Here is a 20,226-nt window from a genome sequence, read left to right as displayed (position 1 = left end):
AGGGCGACTTACGTACTGTACTATTATAAGCTGGCGCTCTAGGGGTCCTTTAAGATGCAGGGATTGACCTTTACAACTGTCAGGATGAGCGGCGGCCACATGTGATACGGCGCTGATTATGTGGCGATTCTTGTACATCTGGCGTTACTGAGCCGGTCCTTCCCTCTGGCGGCGTCTCTCCGTGGGGCGTCCAGCTGTAAAGCTGGGATTTTTAGAGATGAATCAGCCCAGTCTTCCCCTAACCACGGAATTAACCATTTCTTATCTTGGCAGCCTCGTTCTCTGCACGGATGACTAGGAAACCGCCACAAGAGGTTCTCAAATACACAACTGATGTCTCGTTTTTACACGGCGCCGTGTCAGCGCGGAAACCATTAACAAGCTGTGCTCATTGTCTTGTAAGGCTTGAAGGGATTATTTGGGTGCTTATGTGTTAATAAGCTGAGCCGCACAGTGTATTACCGGACAGAAGATGGAATTAGAGTATCTGTCAGCAGCTGGCCTGCTTTCTGATGGTTTCCAGTTAGATATTCTAGACAAAGTCTTGGCATACAATACGAAAGGGTGGGCGACGGAAAAGTAGCCCACCTCTGATCCCGGCACCGCAATCTTATGGAAGCCATCTAAAAGAAAATCTGCCGTTGTTGCCCATAGCAACCAATCACAGCGCAGATTTCATTACTTATACTGCTGAGGTAAAATGAAAGCTGTGCTGTGATTGGTTGCTATGGGCAACAAAGATTTCCTAGATTGCTTTCATGAGTGTGGTGCCCATAGCAACCAATCACAGCACAGCTTTCATTTTACCTCAGCAGTATAAGTAATGAAAGGTGCGCTGTGATTGGTTGCTATGGGCAACAAAGGTAGATTGCCTCCCAGACAGCTTTCATAAGAGTGTGGTGACGGTCTACCTCTCCATAGCTGACCCTGTAGTGGGGCACAGACAGCAAACTGTACTAGTACAGGAACAACGACCCAATGTCTGCCCTGAGCTCTCTATTGGGGGACACAACAAGCTCAGCCTGCTTACAGCAACAGGAACCCCATAACTGTCATAGCTGCACAACCTTCATAATAGTAAGAGCACCCTCCCCCCCCCAAAAAAAAGTGATGGTCAGAATCTGCGAATAACAGTGACAACTGCAGGGTCTCCGTAATAATCACAGCCTCCAAAAATCAGGGACAGCAACAAGACCCCAGAGCAATAACAGCTGAGAGACCCCATAACAGTGACAGCTACAGGACCCCCATAACAGTGACAGCTACAGGACCCCCATAACAGTGACAGCTACAGGACCCCCATAACAGTGACAGCTACAGGACCCGTATAACAGTGACAGCTACATGTCCCCATAACAGTGACAGCTACAGGACCCCATAACAGTGACAGCTACAGGTCCCCATAACAGTGACAGCTACAGGACCCCCATAACAGTGACAGCTATAGGTCCCCATTATAGTGACAGCTACAGGACCCCATAACAGTGACAGCTACAGGACCTGCATAACAGTGACAGCTACAGGACCTGCATAACAGTGACAGCTACAGGACCCAATAACAGTGACAGCTACAGGACCCCATAACAGTGACAGCTACAGGTCCCCATAACAGTGACAGCTACAGGACCCCCATAACAGTGACAGCTACAGGACCCCCATAACAGTGACAGCTACATGTCCCCATAACAGTGACAGCTACATGTCCCCATAACAGTGACAGCTACAGGACCCCCATAACAGTGACAGCTACAGGACCCCATAACAGTGACAGCTACATGTCCCCATAACAGTGACAGCTACAGGACCCTATAACAGTGACAGCTACATGTCCCCATAACAGTGACAGCTACAGGACCCGTATAACAGTGACAGCTACAGGTCCCCATAACAGTGACAGCTACAGGACCCCATAACAGTGACAGCTACAGGACCCCATAACAGTGACAGCTATAGGTCCCCATTATAGTGACAGCTACAGGACCCCTAGTGACAGCTATAGGTCCCCATTATAGTGACAGCTACAGGAGCCGCATAACAGTGACAGCTACAGCACCTGCATAACAGTGACAGCTGCAGGACCCCATAACAGTGACAGCTACAGGACCCGTATAACAGTGACAGCTATAGGTCCCCATTATAGTGACAGCTACAGGAGCCGCATAACAGTGACAGCTACAGCACCTGCATAACAGTGACAGCTACATGTCCCCATAACAGTGACAGCTACAGGACCCGTATAACAGTGACAGCTATAGGTCCCCATTATAGTGACAGCTACAGGAGCCGCATAACAGTGACAGCTACAGCACCTGCATAACAGTGACAGCTGCAGGACACCCATAACAGTGACAGCTACATGTCCCCATAACAGTGACAGCTACAGGACCCCATAACAGTGACAGCTACAGGTCCCCATAACAGTGACAGCTACAGGACCCCTATAACAGTGACAGCTACAGGACCCCTATAACAGTGACAGCTACAGGACCCCTATAACAGTGACAGCTACAGGACCCCTATAACAGTGACAGCTACAGGACCCCATAACAGTGACAGCTACAGGACCCCATAACAGTGACAGCTACAGGTCCCCATAACAGTGACAGCTACAGGACCCGTATAACAGTGACAGCTACATGTCCCCCTTAACACTGACAGCTATAGGTCCCCATAATAGTGACAGCTACAGGACCCCATAACAGTGACAGCTACATGTCCCCATAACAGTGACAGCTACAGGACCCCATAACAGTGACAGGTACAGGACCCGTATAACAGTGGCAGCTACAGGACCGGCATAACAGTGACAGCTAGAAGGCTCTCATAACTGTGACAATTACAGGACCCCATAACAGTGACAGCTACAGGACCCCATAACAGTGACAGCTACAGGACCCCCATAACAGTGACAGCTACAGGACCCCCATAACAGTGACAGCTACAGGACCCCCATAACAGTAACATCTACAGGACCCCCATAGCAGTGACAGCTAGAAGGACCCCATAACTGTGACATCTATAGGACCTCCATAACAGTGACAGCTAGAAGGCCCTAAAAAGAGTGACTGTCACAGGACCCCCATAACAGTGACAGCTAGAACGCCCCCATAACTGTGACAACTACAAGATCCCATAAATGTGACAATTACAGAACCCCCATAACAGTGACAGCTAGAAGGACCCCATAACTGTGACAACTACAGGACCTCCATAACAGTGACAGCTAGAAGGCCCCAAAAAGAGTGACTGCCACAGGACCCCCATAACAGTGACAGCTAGAACGCCCCCATAACTGTGACAACTACAAGATCCCATAAATGTGACAACTACATGACTCCATTACTGTGATAATTACAGGACCCCCATAACAGTGACAGCTAGAAGGCCCCAAAAAGAGTGACTGCCACAGGACCCCCATAACAATAACAGCGAGAAGGCCCCCATAAAAGTGACTGCCACAGGACCCCCTATTACACTCACAGCCACACAGCCTTCATAATATAGACAAAACAATGGCAGCCCCAGGTCACAGTCACAGCAGCAACCATCCACCCCAAGACAACGGCTGCAGCAGGGACCCAAATAAAAGTGACAGCCTCGACGCCCAATAACAGTGACGGCCACACTGCCCTACAACAGTCGTTTCCGTTCACAGGATCCATTTTTGTTGGATGCTTTCCTTGCTCTTGCTATTCTCGGTAAACTCTCCACACCGCTGTACGAAAAACCCCACACGGTTGGCAGTGAGATCCTGCCATCCCCTAGCGCCGATGACCGGGACTCGTTGGAAGTCGCTCAGATCGCTGGATTTTCCCATTTGCACTCCGGGGTCACCGCTCTAACTTTTACACAAGAAAGCTTCAATCGTGGGAGCACTAAAAAAGTGGCCATTTACTGTATCTAGCGCCATTCTATTCAGTGGCACCATAGTAAAACAGTTACATACATTACGAGCCTGACCCTGCCCATGGCAGAGAGACATCCTGGATATCGACGACAATGGTGGAAGAGGCTGGCATGAGACAACGGTGATGTGTAGGTTGGTACCTGGACGTTGGTGAAGGAACATAGGGAAGAGCTCTGTATGTTAGGAATTGGAATTCTCTTCCTGGTATAAACGTCAGGCGGTGAAGACTGACACAGAGGTTTGGCATTTGAAGATCAGGAATATGGGAGGATAACATTAGGATGGATTGCAGAAGTGCAAGTCTCTTCCTTGGTAAGCCACAGAAAACGATGAGTCATTGTTAAAACAGGATTTTAAAAAAGCCGTCACGAGATCTTTCAAAAGCGTCATCTGCATGTTGACGGTTTCCAGGTAGCAAAAAGTGAAAAATGGTCACATACAGACATTTCAAGACAGAAATATTCTGAAGACGCTGGGTTCTACTTTTCCTGATTATTTGTTGCATATAATACATATAGCTGAATGCGCCTCCGATAGTCCAGAAGTAGCGCTGGGTGGGGGTTACTTTTGGCAATAAAGTGAGAGCGAGTCCTGTGCCTCATCACTGAGTCATTCTCACTCTCAATGGAGCTTGTGTAACGTGCCGGGAGGATTGGGGAAATTCTTCCTCCCAAAATCCTCAAATTACCAACAGATGTCAAATATTATACAGGGCATTGTGGTCATCGGCCGGAGTCAACGCAGCACAATAATGACTCCAACCTAACGAACAGGCCTACAGCAGCGGCTGGAAAGGTAAGGAAATGGAATAGAATGAATGCACTGAGCGATCATTGCATAAGGAACACCTACTCTATGACGGGTTGGTCCACGCTTTGGCGCACATCGCAGCATTCAGACATTGGGGAACAGAATCCAAAGGGTGGCGAACATCCTCAGTACTCGACTCGCCCCCCATGCCCGCTGCTGCAGCTCCATCAGTCGGTGCACATTTTGGGGATAAGTGGTAGCAGATCTCACAGCCCTCTCCAGCATATCCCAAACACATTCAATGGGGTTACAGTGCATTGCTGTGCTCCCCCAACCACCCCCTAGTGACCCAAGCTCATTAACACAAAGCATTATCCTGTTGAAAGATGGCACTGTGGTCGGTAAAGACCTCCTGAAGATATGGGTGCAGATTGTCAGCTAACAGCATGGGTACTGGTGCATCTTGTCTCCACCAGAAGAATGGGTAGAGACAAACTGCACGCCCACAAACAACGCCCACAGCTTGATTGCTGGACAGGAGAATGGGTGCCCATCATCTCCCCTCCCGCCCGTGTCACCCCTCCGCTGCTCTCCCTTGTCCTCTTCCCACCTCCTGCGCTGTCAGTCTCCTTGCTGCTGTCCCATCTGCGCTGCAAACAGTGCTCCGGTCCTCCTGCACCACTCTCCCTTGTGAGGACCATGACAGCGGGCCGGCAGCTACAGTGGCGGCAGGGGGGCGGGAGACCGCAGCTGGGAGCTTACATGGATTGGAGCAAAGGGCAAGGACAAGTGAGTGACAGTGGGGCCAGCAGCTGCTGATACGGCAGGGAGACCGGAGCTGGGAGCTGACATGAAGGGGAGCAAAGGGCAGCGAGGAGAGTGCCAGCGGAGCCAGCAGCTGCTGCGGCGGCCGGCGATAGCAGCAGGAAGAACGGAGCTGAGAGCTGACAAATCAGTCACCGCAGTGACAGGGGCTACAGGCCAGGCAATCAAAAGTTATGTCTCCACCCATTCTCCTGGCCGGCCAATTAAGTTGTGGGCGTTGTTCATGGACGTGCAGTTTGTCTCCACCCATTCTTCTGGTGGAGACAAGATGCACCAGCAACAGCATGTACCATTCAAGGATTGTTGTATGATGACCAACAGACCTAGGCCATCCCAGGAAAACACTCCCTAGACCATGACACCGCCACCACCGGCCTGTCGAACCCCCACGGTACACCCAATGGATACGGCTGCATGCTGTTTAAACCATATGTGGACCCGGCCATCTGTGTGGTTCAGCATGAAACAGGACTAGTCACTCCAAATAACCTTCTGCCATGTGTCCAAGGTCCATTTGCGTCCTTCCTAGGTCCATGTAATGCATTGTTGGCAATTACATGGGCTCATCAGTGGCACCATTGTCGGTCTTCTGTTATTGAGCCCCAGTCATTGTGGTATGCCACATGGCCATTGTGGAAATTTGTCTAACTACCCTGCTGGGTCAGTGGGTCTACTCTGGCACGTTGTTGCTCAAATACTAGTCATGCCACCCAACGCTCATCTCTGGGATCAACCGCATGTGGCCTGCCGCTGTGTGATCTTCTATCGGATGTTTGTTTATGGTTCAACCAGTCTTGGTATCAACAAGTGCGACTGTTTTAGAAGTAATGGCACCACACCTCTGGGTGCCAACAATCTGCCCGCTGTCAAAGTCACCCAATTCACCACATTTACTCATGACTGACAAATGTTGCCTTCTGTCATACAGGAGAGGTCAGCGCATTATGTGAGAGCAGACTGTGACATGGCCATCACGTACCGCACTACTGATCACAAGAGGTCACGCTAATTCAGTAATGCACAGGGGTGCACACTTAAAGTAAATGCTTGACCTCAAGCAGTGCTGTTCCTTGAGCGGGCACAGGAAGTGGTAGTCACCCACAGCAGCTGTTGATTGGCTGCTCACAATGAGGGAGTGCAGAACATGGGAGGGTATTGCTTTCTTTATTATGAAGCTGGCATGATGGGCACTGCAGTGTTTCTTGCCCTCTGAGGATAGCTCTGTGATGGTATTATATGAGCAGTGTCAGTGCTGCCTTCAGGGTATGACCAGGAGTAGTTCTGAAGGTGTGAGCAGAGTGTTCAAGGGTGCGGCATAAACTGAAAATACTTCTCACGGTATACTTTTTGTGCCACTTGTTCTTGTCCCTATTTGCCATCTCCAAGTTAGACTGAAAGTTCTCTATTTCACTTTATCCTCAGGCAGCAGAAGGACTCGAATTGTTCCTGGGTAGTACTCAGAGTCAGGTAGCTGCTATAAAGGCTTTCTTAAATTCTATAAAGTTACATGAATATTAGATAAGTGCAATATTAGGCCAGGTTCACACTGACATGATAGAGCAGGAAAAAAAGCCAGATCCGTCCTATGATCAAAACAAATGGGATTGATGATGTCACCAGCTCGTTCGCTCGGGAAAACAAGAATCAGGAGGTTCTCATTCAATGTTAAAGGACCATTAGGCGATAAAAGTCTGATCGGTGGGAGTCTCACTAATCCTGAGAATGGGGGATCTGTCTTCCTCTCACTGAGGAATTGCTGGACCCCCACAGCAAGAGGAGCATTAATAGAGCGCGTTGTTGCGCCATTCATTCCCAATGGTACTGCCAGAGAAAACCGAGCAGCTATTTCCGTCAGTCCAACTGAAACGAATGGAGTGGCACCAGACATGTGTGACTGCAGCTCCATTCAGTCTCCATGTGGGTAGCGACAAGAAGATAGACACACGGGACCCTCATTCTCAGGATTGGTGGGGGTCTCAACAGTGAGACCTGCCCCAAACAAACTTTTATAACCCGCCCTATGGAAAGATGATGAAAATCAGTTGTGGTACAATCCTTTAATCTCTCCAATGCAAGTTGTACAGGGGGCCACGGAAAATTAGCCGTCATCACACTCTTATGAAAGTTGTCTGAAAGAAACTCTTTGTTGCCTATAACAACCAATCACAGCGGAGCTTACATTTTACTTCAGCAGTATAAGAAATGAAAGCTGCACTGTGATTGGTTGCTATGGGCAACACAGGCAGATAGCCTTACGGCTTCCATAAGCGTGTGGGCTACTTTTTCCATGGCCAACCTTGTATTAGGGCACCGCCGAGAAGACAACTCCCTCGTATACAAGAGGCTTGTGAAGGGTGAACCTTGGCTTGCGTTCAGCCGGATCCAGAGAGGATATATTGCATTATGGAGGGTCCTGGTTGTGACTCAGGCTGCAGACAGAAGCGATGGTCAGAAATATGTCAGCTGGTGATCTGCAAGCCACATGAGAGGGAGAAGACTCTACGCAAATTGCTACCTATATGAGACTCAGCATTACACCGCCGCAAGCGTTCACCGCGAACGTCTATGACGTGAACGGAGCTGCAATGTGGCATTCCGACACCCCCATAATGCTGCACTGCTCTACGGTGGGAAGGGTTAATCACAGGGGTCTTGGAAGGCACTGTAGGGTAACCTGCAGTCTATATACAGACTTCACTAATGTATAACACAGAGCTAGAAAATCATTTTTCACGGCCTCGAAACGCGTTATCTTGCGGTGCAGATGATGCAATGTGACGTGTGTGTTCGCTAGTCTCACACACGTTTTGTGCATTGCGAGATGTAGAAAACGCGAGCAAATATGAACTCCATTGTTTTCAATGCTGCGAGGAAAAAAATTGTGGCATGTTCTTTTTTTCTCGCATTCCTCGGAACGCATCGCCCATTGATTTCAATGGGAAACACTCCATCGTAGGTGGAACTCGCACCAGAGGATCGGAATGTCACATAAGCGATACTAGGCGGTTTTGCCTGCGAATCGCTTCGCATCCGTGGATTACACGTACGTTGCCGAGTGCGATATCGCGCTTGCCAGTGCGCAGTTAGCCTTAAGGACTAACTGCTCTTTTTATTAACTTTGGGTAAGTCAGAGTGACAGGTGAAAAGTTTTTCCCACTGCTGAGACCCCTGTTGATCTCTGCAATGAGGGGGCTGCACCGCTGTTGGCTCTTCCTGGCAGTTCAAAATGGAAACATTGATGTCTATCGATAGACCCAGATTGTCAGTGTGATACGTGGGCAGGACCGTTATTTCAATGGCACTATGTAACACTTCATTTCTCCTTTGGGGGCGCTGCTGGGAAACTGAACACTTGCTGTAGAATTCCCTCGCAGCTATTGATCACAGCAACAGGACATCCCATATTGATGTTATTTTTGTTGGACCCTTTTAATGACCCCTTTAAGTACGCCTAGAAGTTATCACAAGAGCTCTATCGCAGCTTGTGATTGGCCAAGAAGGGACATTTACAGTGTGACCCATCATTGTAGGAGGCAGGTTCCCTTTAAGACCGTTTTCCCCTTTTATCTCGCTCGTACAGCTTGTGCAGAGGTGTTACTGCGTAATCTTTAGATCTCGTTCTCAGTATCTTCGACTAGATAAAAATACGTTTGCGGCGTGACGCGGCTGAGGGCGCGCGCTGGACGGGGCTTCAGCTCTTCAAATGAAAACTTATTTTTATTGCCGGATAGGAAGGGGTTAACAAGTTCTTCTCACAACGGATTATCCCGCCCGTCATTTCCCGCTGTGTCATAGGATATTAATAGGAAGAAGGAAGTAGGGGCGGAGCCAGGCGTGATCCAGGAGAAACCGCTCAACCGAGGACGTGTATCTAAGCCCTGCAGTACCCTGTACCGCAGTCCACAATGCCCTCCTGTGTGGGGCAGACTACAAGTCACATAGCTCCTTCCTCTTGTCTGTCACCCCATGGTGGGAGGAGCAGACTTGGACTCAACTCCCACCTGTGTCACCGTGTAATGCACACGTCAAATACAATCCGGCCCGCCGCCTTATTTTATGTGGCCCGCCGGCCGGGCATCGAAATAACATAAACGGTGACAGCCGCGGCTGAGTCTGTGGCACTGGCCTCTCACCTCGGCGCAGACGCTGGCAGCGCAGTCTGTGACCGCTGACCTCTTCCCACCAACATCTGTGCCGAGGCGAAAAGCCAGTGCCGCAGGCTCAGTAGCGGCTGCCGCTGCCGGGCGGAGGCTGCAGGCCATGTCAGTACAGAGCCTGGAGGGATGCTGCCCAGATAGAGGCCAATAGTGGGGGGTTGCTATTGGCCTCTGGCCGGGTAGCATCCATGGGACTACTATGGGGTCATTGTTACTAGTGCGGCCACTATGGGGTCACGGTTACTACTGCGGCCACTATGGGGGACACTGTTACTACTGCGGCCACTATGGGGTCACAGTTACTACTGCGGCCGCTATGGGGGACACTGTTACTATTGCGGCCACTATGGGGGACACTTACTGCGGCCGCTATGGGGGACACTGTTACTACTGCGGACACTGTTACTACTGCACCCACTATGGGGGACACTGTTACTACTGCACCCACTATGGGGGACACTGTTACTACTGCACCAACTATGGGGGTCTCTGTTACTACTGCGGCCAGTATGGGGGTCACTGTTACTACTGCGGCCACTATAGGGGACACTGTTGCTGCGGCCGCTATGGGGGACACTGTTACTACTGCACCCACTATGGGGGACACTGTTACTACTGCACCAACTATGGGGGTCTCTGTTACTACTGCGGCCAGTATGGGGGACACTGTTACTACTGCGGCCAGTATGTGGGTCACTGTTACTGCGGCCGCTATGGGGGTCACTATTAGTACTGCGGCCACTATGGGGGACACTGTTACTGCGGCCGCTATGGGGGTCACTGTTACTACTTGGACCACTATGGGGGTACTGTTACTACTGCAGCCACTATGGGGGACACTGTTACTACTGCAGCCACTATGGGGGACACTGTTACCACTGCACCCACTATGGGGGACACTGTTACCACTGCGGCCACTATGGGGGACACTGTTACTACTGCAGCCACTATGGGGGACACTGTTACTACTGCAGCCACTATGGGGGACACTGTTACTACTGGGGTCACTAAACGGATCACTATTACTACTGCGGCCACTATGAAGATCACAGTTACTATGGCGGCCAATATGGGGTCACTGTTACTACTGGGGTCACTATGAGGAACATAGTTACTACTGTGGCCACTATGGGGGTCACCATATGTTACTGCTGCGGCTATTATGAAGATCACAGTTACTACTGTAGTCAGTATGGAGGTCACTCTGGTGGTCACCCTGTGGTGGGAGGGGCTGACTCCGTCACATGGCTCCTCCTCCTGTATCACCCTGTGGTGGGAGGTGCTGACTCCGTGTCACATGGCTCCTCCTCCTGTATCACCCTGCGATGGGAGGAGCTGACCCCATGTCACATAGCTCCTCCTCCTGTATCACCCTGTGGTGGGAGGGGCTGACTCCATGTCACATGGCTCCTCCTCCTGTATCACCCTGTGGTGGGAGGGGTTGACTCCATGTCACATAGCTCCTCTTCCTGTATCACCCTGCGGTGGGAGGTGCTGACTCCATGTCACATGGCTCGCCATCTTCAGTAGGAGGCGCAGACTTTCTAGCATATATTTGCTCACATCGGTGTTGGAAGTTACAAATCACTGAAATCCATTAAAAATCAAACACGACATGATGCTGCGGGCGGCACTATTTTGTCCTGTAAAACGCCAGCTGGACGGAAACCAAATGGAGCCCAATATAGTCAGTGGGGTCATCATATGATGGTTCCATCCGGCCAGTGGGTGCCATCTTCCTGCTCCTGAAACAGAACCAGCAGCGCCAGCGTGGACGAGCCGCCAGCAGAGTAAATGCCTCCTTGTCATTTCTATAATCAATATTTGCCCTGGAGGATTCCGGAAACCTCGGCCGCGTACCTGCAAGAGGTGAGACTTCCGTGCGCGTTTAAGGAGTGCCCTGGAATTGGCGTCCTGACAGGATGATGAAGGAGACGTGACAGGAGCAGGCTTGTGCCAGACCTCACCCTCCACAGCGCGTTTCACAACTCCTCCTGTCTGTACACTAGCTCTGACCTTTCACTAAGGCGAACACTTCTGTGACCTCGCGCAATAGCAACTACGACACCACACGGAGGGGGCGGATTACCGGAAAATGAGACCTAGAGAGCGCCCCTATACAGCCAATGCTGGAGGAGAAATGGAATCATTGGGGGGTTACTGAGCGTCCCTGCCTGTTCATGGCGACCCATACATAAAGCTGGGCATCGAAATGGGTCAGTCGTCCGACTACCGATAAAACTGCGAAAATTGGCAGCCATTATTATAACATCCGCTGCCAATCGGATAGCTGCACTATAAACGTATAGTCCACAGAGCGAAGTATGGCCGACACCTGGGAAGAACGTCAGCCAGGTGATGAGAGGTGACAGTTGGTGACACGTGGGCACAGGCCAGTCCTGCAGGATGCCAATGCTGGAATTCCAGGAATGAAAATCTCGGCACAAAGTGACCGCCCTGCGCAGGGTGCGGCACATCCGGATTCCGTAGGGTGCCGAGTGCCTGAGGCGAAGGAGTAGTCGCCTCAGATGCTGCTTCTCCTGGGACAGGCAGAGCTCACCGAAGACGTGAACTTGGCACTTCCATAGTAGCCAGAGGGGAGGGAAGACGGCAGCGGACGGCCTCGCTGCTCTGACAAGTAGGGGAGTGTAATAGGATCTGGGAAGTGAAACTGGCCGTTACTGAGGAGGAGCGCGGTCACCGCAGTCCTTCACTGTCAACTACTACACAGTCTTCTCCATCCACTTCCCTCTTCGTAGGTCGCCCGGACGCCCCCGCCATCTTTCCGTTCCTCATTCCTATTATATTCTGGCGCACTGAAATAGATTTTTTTTTTCAGTTTTCTTCCACTGATACTTGACCGCCATGTACACAGCCGGTCACGTGGACGCTTTCCAGACAGATTATGATTCTCCTCTGCGCTCTCATTATGGGCTTTATTTATCGAAACATCATAGCGGCCAATCAGAGCTGTCCTTTTCTGGACCCTGTTACCAAGTAGATTAACCTAATATTCCTGTCCTTATCAGGAGTTGGACGGAATTACTATCTGCTTTTAAAAACAGCGCCATCCTTGTCGACAGGTAGTTGTGTAGTATTGCAGCTCAGCCACATTCACTTCAAAGGAAGCCATGGACAGATGTAGCATAAAAGAGGGTTCCCCTGCTAATGACCCCCTCCTTTATCAGTCGGAGAGCCCCCGTTATTACATAGTTTGTCCATTCATCTGGATGGTGGGTGCTATAAAATACATTCGCCTCGGAGTGTCTGATATGTGTGCAGTCTAACTACCCCCAGAGATATAAGCCAGTCAGCGGTTTCAAGTGTCGGGTGGCTTTCTTAAGTGAAGGGGTTTAAGTTTAGTCTTTGGAAACCCCTTTAACTTCTCATCCCCTCCATCATATTGTTGATGCCACCTCCTATTTGTCAAGGTTAGAAAACACATTTTCCTGTACCCTATCGAGGAAATCGAAGTTAAAAGATGGTGAAGAGCGGCTACACAAGACGTCTCTCTCTCTGGAGGTCTCACAACATCCAGACTGTCTATTAATAAATTCAATAGGAACTCTGTAATACTTCATTTCTCCTGCGGAGGTGCTGTAGGAAAACTGAACACTTACTACTGGGCTCCTGCACAGATAGCACTTGACAAGTCACAGCAGCGGGACAATCTGTTATCAGGACCCTTCTAATTACAAGGGACTGTCCACAATAGAGGACCCCCTTTAAGATTCTATTAATCCTTTTTGTCCCCTGACACTTTCTCCTTCTCCCGTACCCCTGGGATTATCCCACTTAGGCCTCCTACACACGACCGAGCGTGATATCGGGACGTGAAACTCAGCCTGATATCACGCTTGTCCACGTGCTATGTACTGGCGGATGTGGGACATTTTTCTGTAAAACCCGCCTCCCATCACTTCTGGGCTGTAGCGATTCTCCGATGCAGCTTTGAGCCACGTCAGAGGATCAGCAAGTGTCTCCCATTGTTTTCAATGGGAGACCTCACATCGTATGCCGTGCGATGTGTTTGCCAATGGGCAAGGCGTTCAGAGGGGCCGCCCAAAGATAGGACATGCTGCCATTTTTTTCCGCACCGTGATGTGGGAAAAAAAATAACGCTCATGTATATAACCGTCAAAAAAATGGGGTTCATATTGGTGCGAGATTTATGCGTTGCGAGACACGACTTTCAGGAGCGTGTGAAGGCGGCCTTATCCTTATACAACCCCCTTATTCTTCCCATTCTACTATGACTTCCCTGTTAACCCCTTATCCTCCACACTGCTCTTTACCCTCCTCAATGCCCCCCAATGAGCCACTTTCTCCTTATCCCTGTAATCCTCCTATATAATATCCAGAAACCTCCCGTCCTATCAGTATGGCCCTGTATCAGTATGGCCCTGTATCAGTATGGCCCTGCATTCCTCTCATCGGTCGTCTCCCTATAATTATCACCCATCCTATCATTATCAGTGACTTCCTCTTTCTCATTAACCCCTTGTTATCCTCTCTAGCCTCTCCTGCTGCTGAGCTTCTCTATCCCTATATGTCTTGTGAGGTCACGACACGCCTTCACTACAGCTAAAATGTCATTAAGGTATGTCCTGTAGCTTCAGCTACGACGACATGGCATAAGGCGGTACGCCAAACAACGAGCAGTAGGGACGAGGGAGACCGTCATCAAGGAGGGGAGGAGAAGTGGTAATGTGATTATACTATAAAGATCATTGTACTCTTCTAGGCCCATATAGGATGGTGATCTCCAAATAACAATGTGCCAGCTAGTGATGCCCTCATAACAATGTGCCAGTTATAGATGCCCCATAGCAATGTGCCAGTTATAGATGCCCCATAACAATGTGCCAGTTATAGATGCCCCATAGCAATGTGCCAGTTATAGATGCCCCATAACAATGTGCCAGTTATAGATGCCCCATAACAATATGCCAGTTATAGATGCCCCATAACAATGTGCCAGTTATAGATGCCCCATAACAATGTGCCAGTTATAGATGCCCCATAACAATGTGCCAGTTATAGATGCCCCATAGCAATGTGCCAGTTATAGATGCCCCATAGCACTGGGATCTACCGATGCACACATAACAATGAGCCACCCCTATAATACTGTCAGGACAGACCCCCTATGAGGCTACCACAGATGCCCATAACAATACCGGCTGCTGTACAAGTGCCCCCATAACACTATGCCAATATGAGATGCCTCAATACACTCCCACACCAACGTACACTTCAGATGCCACCTAACACTACCAGCTACATATAACCCTACCATAATGTCATCACAGATGCCCCCACAACATGGTGCCATAACACTGCAGATACAGCTACCCATCATAACCATATGCCAGTCAATCATTCTCCTATAACACTGCCATCTGAAAACACCCCATAACGATGTGCCAGTCAGTTACCTCTGTAACACTGCCAGCTATAGATACCCACACAACACTATGCCAATGATACCCCTATAACACTGGCAGCTACAGATACCCCCATAACAATGTGCCAGTCAGCTGTGCCTCAATCACACTGCCAGCTACCCCACAACACTGTGCCATCTACAAATGCCCCCATGACACTGCCAGCTGATGCCCACTAGACACTGTGCCCGCCATGGATGCCTCCAAACACCTGACTCTCCTTCCTTCCAGCATCACCGGAATTCCCTCCTTATCAGACACGTCCTGCAGATAACAGAGACCCCAGAGCTGATCTAGCCCCACCGGTGCCCCCATCACTCGCGCCCCCTCCTCCTTGTTTACAAGCAGCACGAGTTTCCTGGCACTGACGTCACACGCACGCCTCCCCTCTCCTCACGTCCACGGCCGTAACGTCACGAGCCGCGTCCAATCAGCGCTCAGCCTGCAGCTTCCGGGGGCCGGGCTCCCGTATAAAGCCTATGGCGCCGGAGAGGGAGCTGTCAGATGGACTAAGAGCGCCGCGGTGACAGCAGCAGAACAATCAGCGACTCGCCAGCAACGGACCCGCCGCTCAGCCCTCTCCAGCCCGCGGACTCATGTGCTCTAAGATGGAGCAGCCCTTCTACCACGACGACTCCCTGCTGTCTCCTTACTCCCGGCCGGACGCCTCCCTGCTGAAGCCCGGCTTGTCCCTCGCCGAGCACTACCGCAAGCCGGAGCTGTCCTACTACACGGAGCAGCCGAGCCTGAAGATGTCAGCGCCGGAGCTGGAGCGGCTCATCATCCACAGCGGCCCCGGCGTCAGCAGCGCGGCGGCCGGCGGCCAGCAGCTCTTCTACCGCGGCGGCACGGAGGAGCAGGAGGGCTTCGTGGACGGCTTCGTGCGGGCGCTGGACGACCTGCACAAGATGAACCGGGACGCGCCGCCGCCTAACGTGTCCCTGGGCGGAGGGGCCGCCGCGTCCCAGGTCGCCGCCGGCCTGTACGGGGGAGACCCGGCCATCTACACCAACCTGTCCGCCTACAACTGCTACCGCCAGCCGTCCGCCACCATCAGCTACCTGCCGCCCGCCGCCACCGCGGGCTACGGCCCGGCCCCGGTGTTCAAGGAGGAGCCGCAGACGGTGCCGGACGGGAGCGACAGCAGAGACAGCACGCCGACGCCCATGTCCCCCATCAACATGGAGGAGCAGGAGAAGATCAAGGTGGAGCGGAAGCGGCTGCGGAACCGCCTGGCCGCCACCAAGTGCCGCAAGAGGAAGCTGGAGCGCATCGCCCGCCTGGAGGACAAGGTGCGGGAGCTGAAGAGCGAGAACTGCGGCCTGAGCGGCACGGCGGGCGCGCTGCGGGAGCAGGTGGAGCAGCTGAAGGGCCGCGTGCGGGAGCATGCCAGGCACGGCTGCCAGCTGCTGCTGGGGGGCAAGGGGCACGCCGTCTTCTGAGCTGTCCGCAGAGCGCCCCCTGCCGGCTACAGACGGAACCGCAACACCCAACTGTCGGGGGGAGGACGACTACGGCGCCCCCTGCTGTCTATAGACTGAACTGCAACATCCATTATTGGGAGCTGATGACTACAGTGCCCCCTGCTGTCTATAGACTGAACTGCAATCCAACTCTCAGCGGGTGATGACTACAGCGCCTCCCTGCTGTCTATAGACTGAACTGCAACATCCATTATTGGGAGCTGATGACTACAGCGCTCCCTGCTGTCTAGACTGAATTGCGACATCAACACTCAACTGATGATGATTACAGTGCCCTCTGCTGGGTTTAGACTGAACCACAACATTCATTATTGGGGACTGATGACTACAATACCGACTGCTGTCTATAGACTGAACTGCAACATCAGCTCAGCGGGGGATGATGACTACAGCGCCCCCTTGCTGGCTATAGACTGAACCACAACATCCATAATTGGGGACTGATGACTACAGCGCCCCTTGCTGTCTATAAACTGAACTACAACATCCAATTGTCAGGACTAATGATGATGGCGCCCTCTAATGTCTGCCTGAGCTTTAGACTCACCTGGGGATCCCTGGCAGGGTCTGCAACATCCAACCGCAGCTGTTGATAACGGCAGTGATCTCTGCTGTCTATAGACTGATCTGCAACATCCAGTTGTTGGGCTGATGACTACAATGCCCCCTGCTAGCTATAGACTGACATCCAGAGAGTGCCCCTGCTGTTTATAGACTGAACTGCAACATCAATAATGACTGCATCGCTCTCTGCTGTCTATAGACTGACTTACAACATCCAATGGGCTGATAACTGGCACCCCTGCTGTCAGCCCCATCTATAGACTCGCTGGGGACTATGAACTGATAGGAGATGTGGCTTTTACTGGATCCCAGTATTTGCCCATTTCTAAACTGTGCCCTGTGTGGGTGAAGAGGGCAAGAACTTGGGGGGAGGGGTGAAATGCTGGCCTATCTGCCAACTATCCATGGTATTGCTGCTCCAGAAGGACCATGACTTGGGAGAGACTCTGGCTGCCTTACTGAGGAACTACAAGTCCCAGCACTCCTGTTTTGTTCCCTGACTTGTGGCTCTGCAGTGAGGTGCCTGGAGTCTGATGAACCCTTCTGCTGCCACATGGCAAGGTGCACTGGTGCCCATGTGGCAGCAGAAGGGTTAATCATAGCAGTGTGGTGACCGCCTCCTTGCCAGTGCTTAATGATGTGAAATGAGGAAGCTGGGGGAGGGGAGTATGAAGATGGCACTGCCCGTGGGTATAGGGACCACCCTCGTCAGTCGTGCACTGTAGGGGGCATCACCCCCGGGCTGCGGCGACTTACGACAAGTGCAAATATTGGATTTCTTCCAGTGTGAGGTTTACAAACCACCGTGGTGACTCCTGGGGGCGCTTGCTGTGCGGAGGCTGTGGGCACATGCTGGGCAGGCCTGGCACCGCACAGCAAGGCCTTTTATCTATAGGGTGGGGGAGGGGCTCTGCAGGTTCGGATGCCCCGCCCCCGCTAGTATTTAATGCACAGTAGTTTATTTAAGGTACTTTACAGGGAAGTTGCACACGGAGATTTCTGGGAAGTGTCAAATGTTGTGTTTATTTTTTTTCTGTGTAGAATTGTCCGTTTTTATACCGCGCCGTCACCGCGCGTTTTCTATGTTTCTGTATTTAAGTAAATGATTGTTTACAGATAAACGTGTGTTCCGCATTTATTACACCACATATACACGACTACGGATGATGAGAGTCGTGCTCCAGGCCCGTTATACAAGAGCCTTTAATAATGCCCGTTCCTGCTGTGGTTGCGTCGCATGCCAATCGCCGGGTGGCGCCTGGACGTGCTCGCTAAAGCAGTTAAGGTGCTTCTACACGGAACGATAATTGTTTGGATTCATGCAATGCAGGGAGAATCCGAAAGACTAACGTTGAGTGTAAAGGCACACCCCGACTGAACGATGAATGAGAATGGGTTTGCTTCTGGTTTGTCATTCAGTTTCTGGATGCAGAAAAAAAAAGAACGAGGGATCGGCCGTGTGAACAGGCAGTCGTTCAAGAATGACTACCTGTTTACTGTGAATGAAGACGGGTGGGACGCAACGATCCCCCTCCTTCCTGAACGGGCATGGCTCGTTTATCCGCCCGCCCGCCTTCACACACAGCGTATCTGCTCCAGACCCTCCGCAGTGCAAAGCCACAGCGGCCCCATCCACCCCCGTGGTGCAGGCTGTAGCCATGCAAATGCTGTGGGATTTAACCCTTGCATCTCAGGGCTTGACTTCTATGCCGTAAGCAGTCCCTGCCGATACCTTCTAGAAGTTTTCTGCATCAGGTGGAAATTTTTTTAAAAATCCCTTCCTTACGGCTTCTGTAAATGCTGTGGTTCTCCCACATGTGGAGGCGGCTTCCCAGCGTTGGTCAGAAGCTCCTACAGGCAATCGGTTCACCCATCTGAAATGGCATTTCAAGGGATATTCTGCCAACTGACCCCTGGCAGGGAGGAGGAGGAGGAGCCTCTGCTGTGTTTTGGTGGCACTGGTGAAGGTAGCGGGGTGCTTGGCTATCTGCAGCAGTCGCATCAAAGCAGAGTGGCAGCGTACCCGCTCAACAGCTGATCTAGTCAATTAGGGGGGGCTTGGCATCCCTGCTTTTGGGCACAGTGAGACCCCCACTGACCAGACACCAATCCTGTGAGTAGGTGTGAATGTAGGAACACCCCTTTAAGGGCTCAGGCACCCTTCCCTCCGTGCGAGTTGTGCTTCAGACGCTCTGGTCCAACTCGCATCAGACAGCGCATGTACGCCAGTCCGTGTGCCGCACATTCACATACATGTGCCTGTCCCATTTCTCGTCCGTGTTACGGCCAACAGGACACCCGTTGAGTCTTTTCACGTTGACCATCGTTGCTCATGAAAGAACGCCAATGTGCTTTCATAGCCCTATAACGGGGTTGTCCGTGGACTAAATACGCCTAAGGCCGACTGCACACAACCGGGTCGGATTCTGCATGCGGGATGCCGCAGCGGAATCCGCCCCTGTGCCCGGCCGGTGACCCGGCGTACCTATCCGGTATCTTCATACCCTGTACTGCGGACGTGCCGACCGGTGCACATGCGCAATACCGATTATGCTGGGCCGTCACTAGGAGATGGCGTGGATTCCGCGACGTTTCTGCAAGGATGATTGCGGACGGGCCGCGGGTCGGACTGCTTCCATTGACTTCAAAGGAAGCCATCCACGCGGAATCCACTTAAGAATAGAGCATGCTGCGACCTTTCCACCGTGAGTGGGCTTTTCCATGGCATGGTATGGCTGGTATCTGCTGCCGGAGGCGGACGCCCGCTCTGGATCCCACAATGCAAATCCGTCCGTCTGCAGCCGGCCTAAGGCAGTGTATGAAGTCCATACAGGTGAACCCCAAGATCTCAGCTACGTGGAGGGCAGTGGATGCAGGGACGGTGTCGCATAGGGTGGATCGTATGATATCCCGCCCCCTCCCCCCTGTATGGCGGTCACAGCATTGTAAATGGGTTATGATGTTATGCACCAACGCTATTAAGTGCCGTTTATGGAGCGTTATATAGGCCATCAGCTGGTAATTATACCGTAGGGATGTCCTGCTTGGTGTAATTACCTCATTACGAGTTATAGGCTGCGGTCATGTGATGT

At 51.6% G+C, this 20,226-nt stretch overlaps 1 protein-coding gene across 1 annotated transcript; it reads left to right on the top strand.

Annotated features, from left to right (window-relative positions):
• Positions 1–15,575: 15,575 nt before the first annotated feature.
• On the top strand, positions 15,576–18,255 carry JUNB (JunB proto-oncogene, AP-1 transcription factor subunit). Its single transcript, XM_066593687.1, has one exon. The coding sequence runs from the start codon at positions 15,683–15,685 to the stop codon at positions 16,526–16,528; it is 846 nt and encodes a 281-aa protein (XP_066449784.1). The 5' UTR covers positions 15,576–15,682; the 3' UTR covers positions 16,529–18,255.
• The last annotated feature ends 1,971 nt before the right edge of the window (positions 18,256–20,226 follow it).

Source organism: Eleutherodactylus coqui, chromosome 2, assembly GCF_035609145.1.
Source record: "Eleutherodactylus coqui strain aEleCoq1 chromosome 2, aEleCoq1.hap1, whole genome shotgun sequence".
In the NCBI taxonomy this organism is placed as follows: domain Eukaryota; kingdom Metazoa; phylum Chordata; class Amphibia; order Anura; family Eleutherodactylidae; genus Eleutherodactylus; species Eleutherodactylus coqui.
This window is presented reverse-complemented; position numbering and strand designations above follow the sequence as displayed.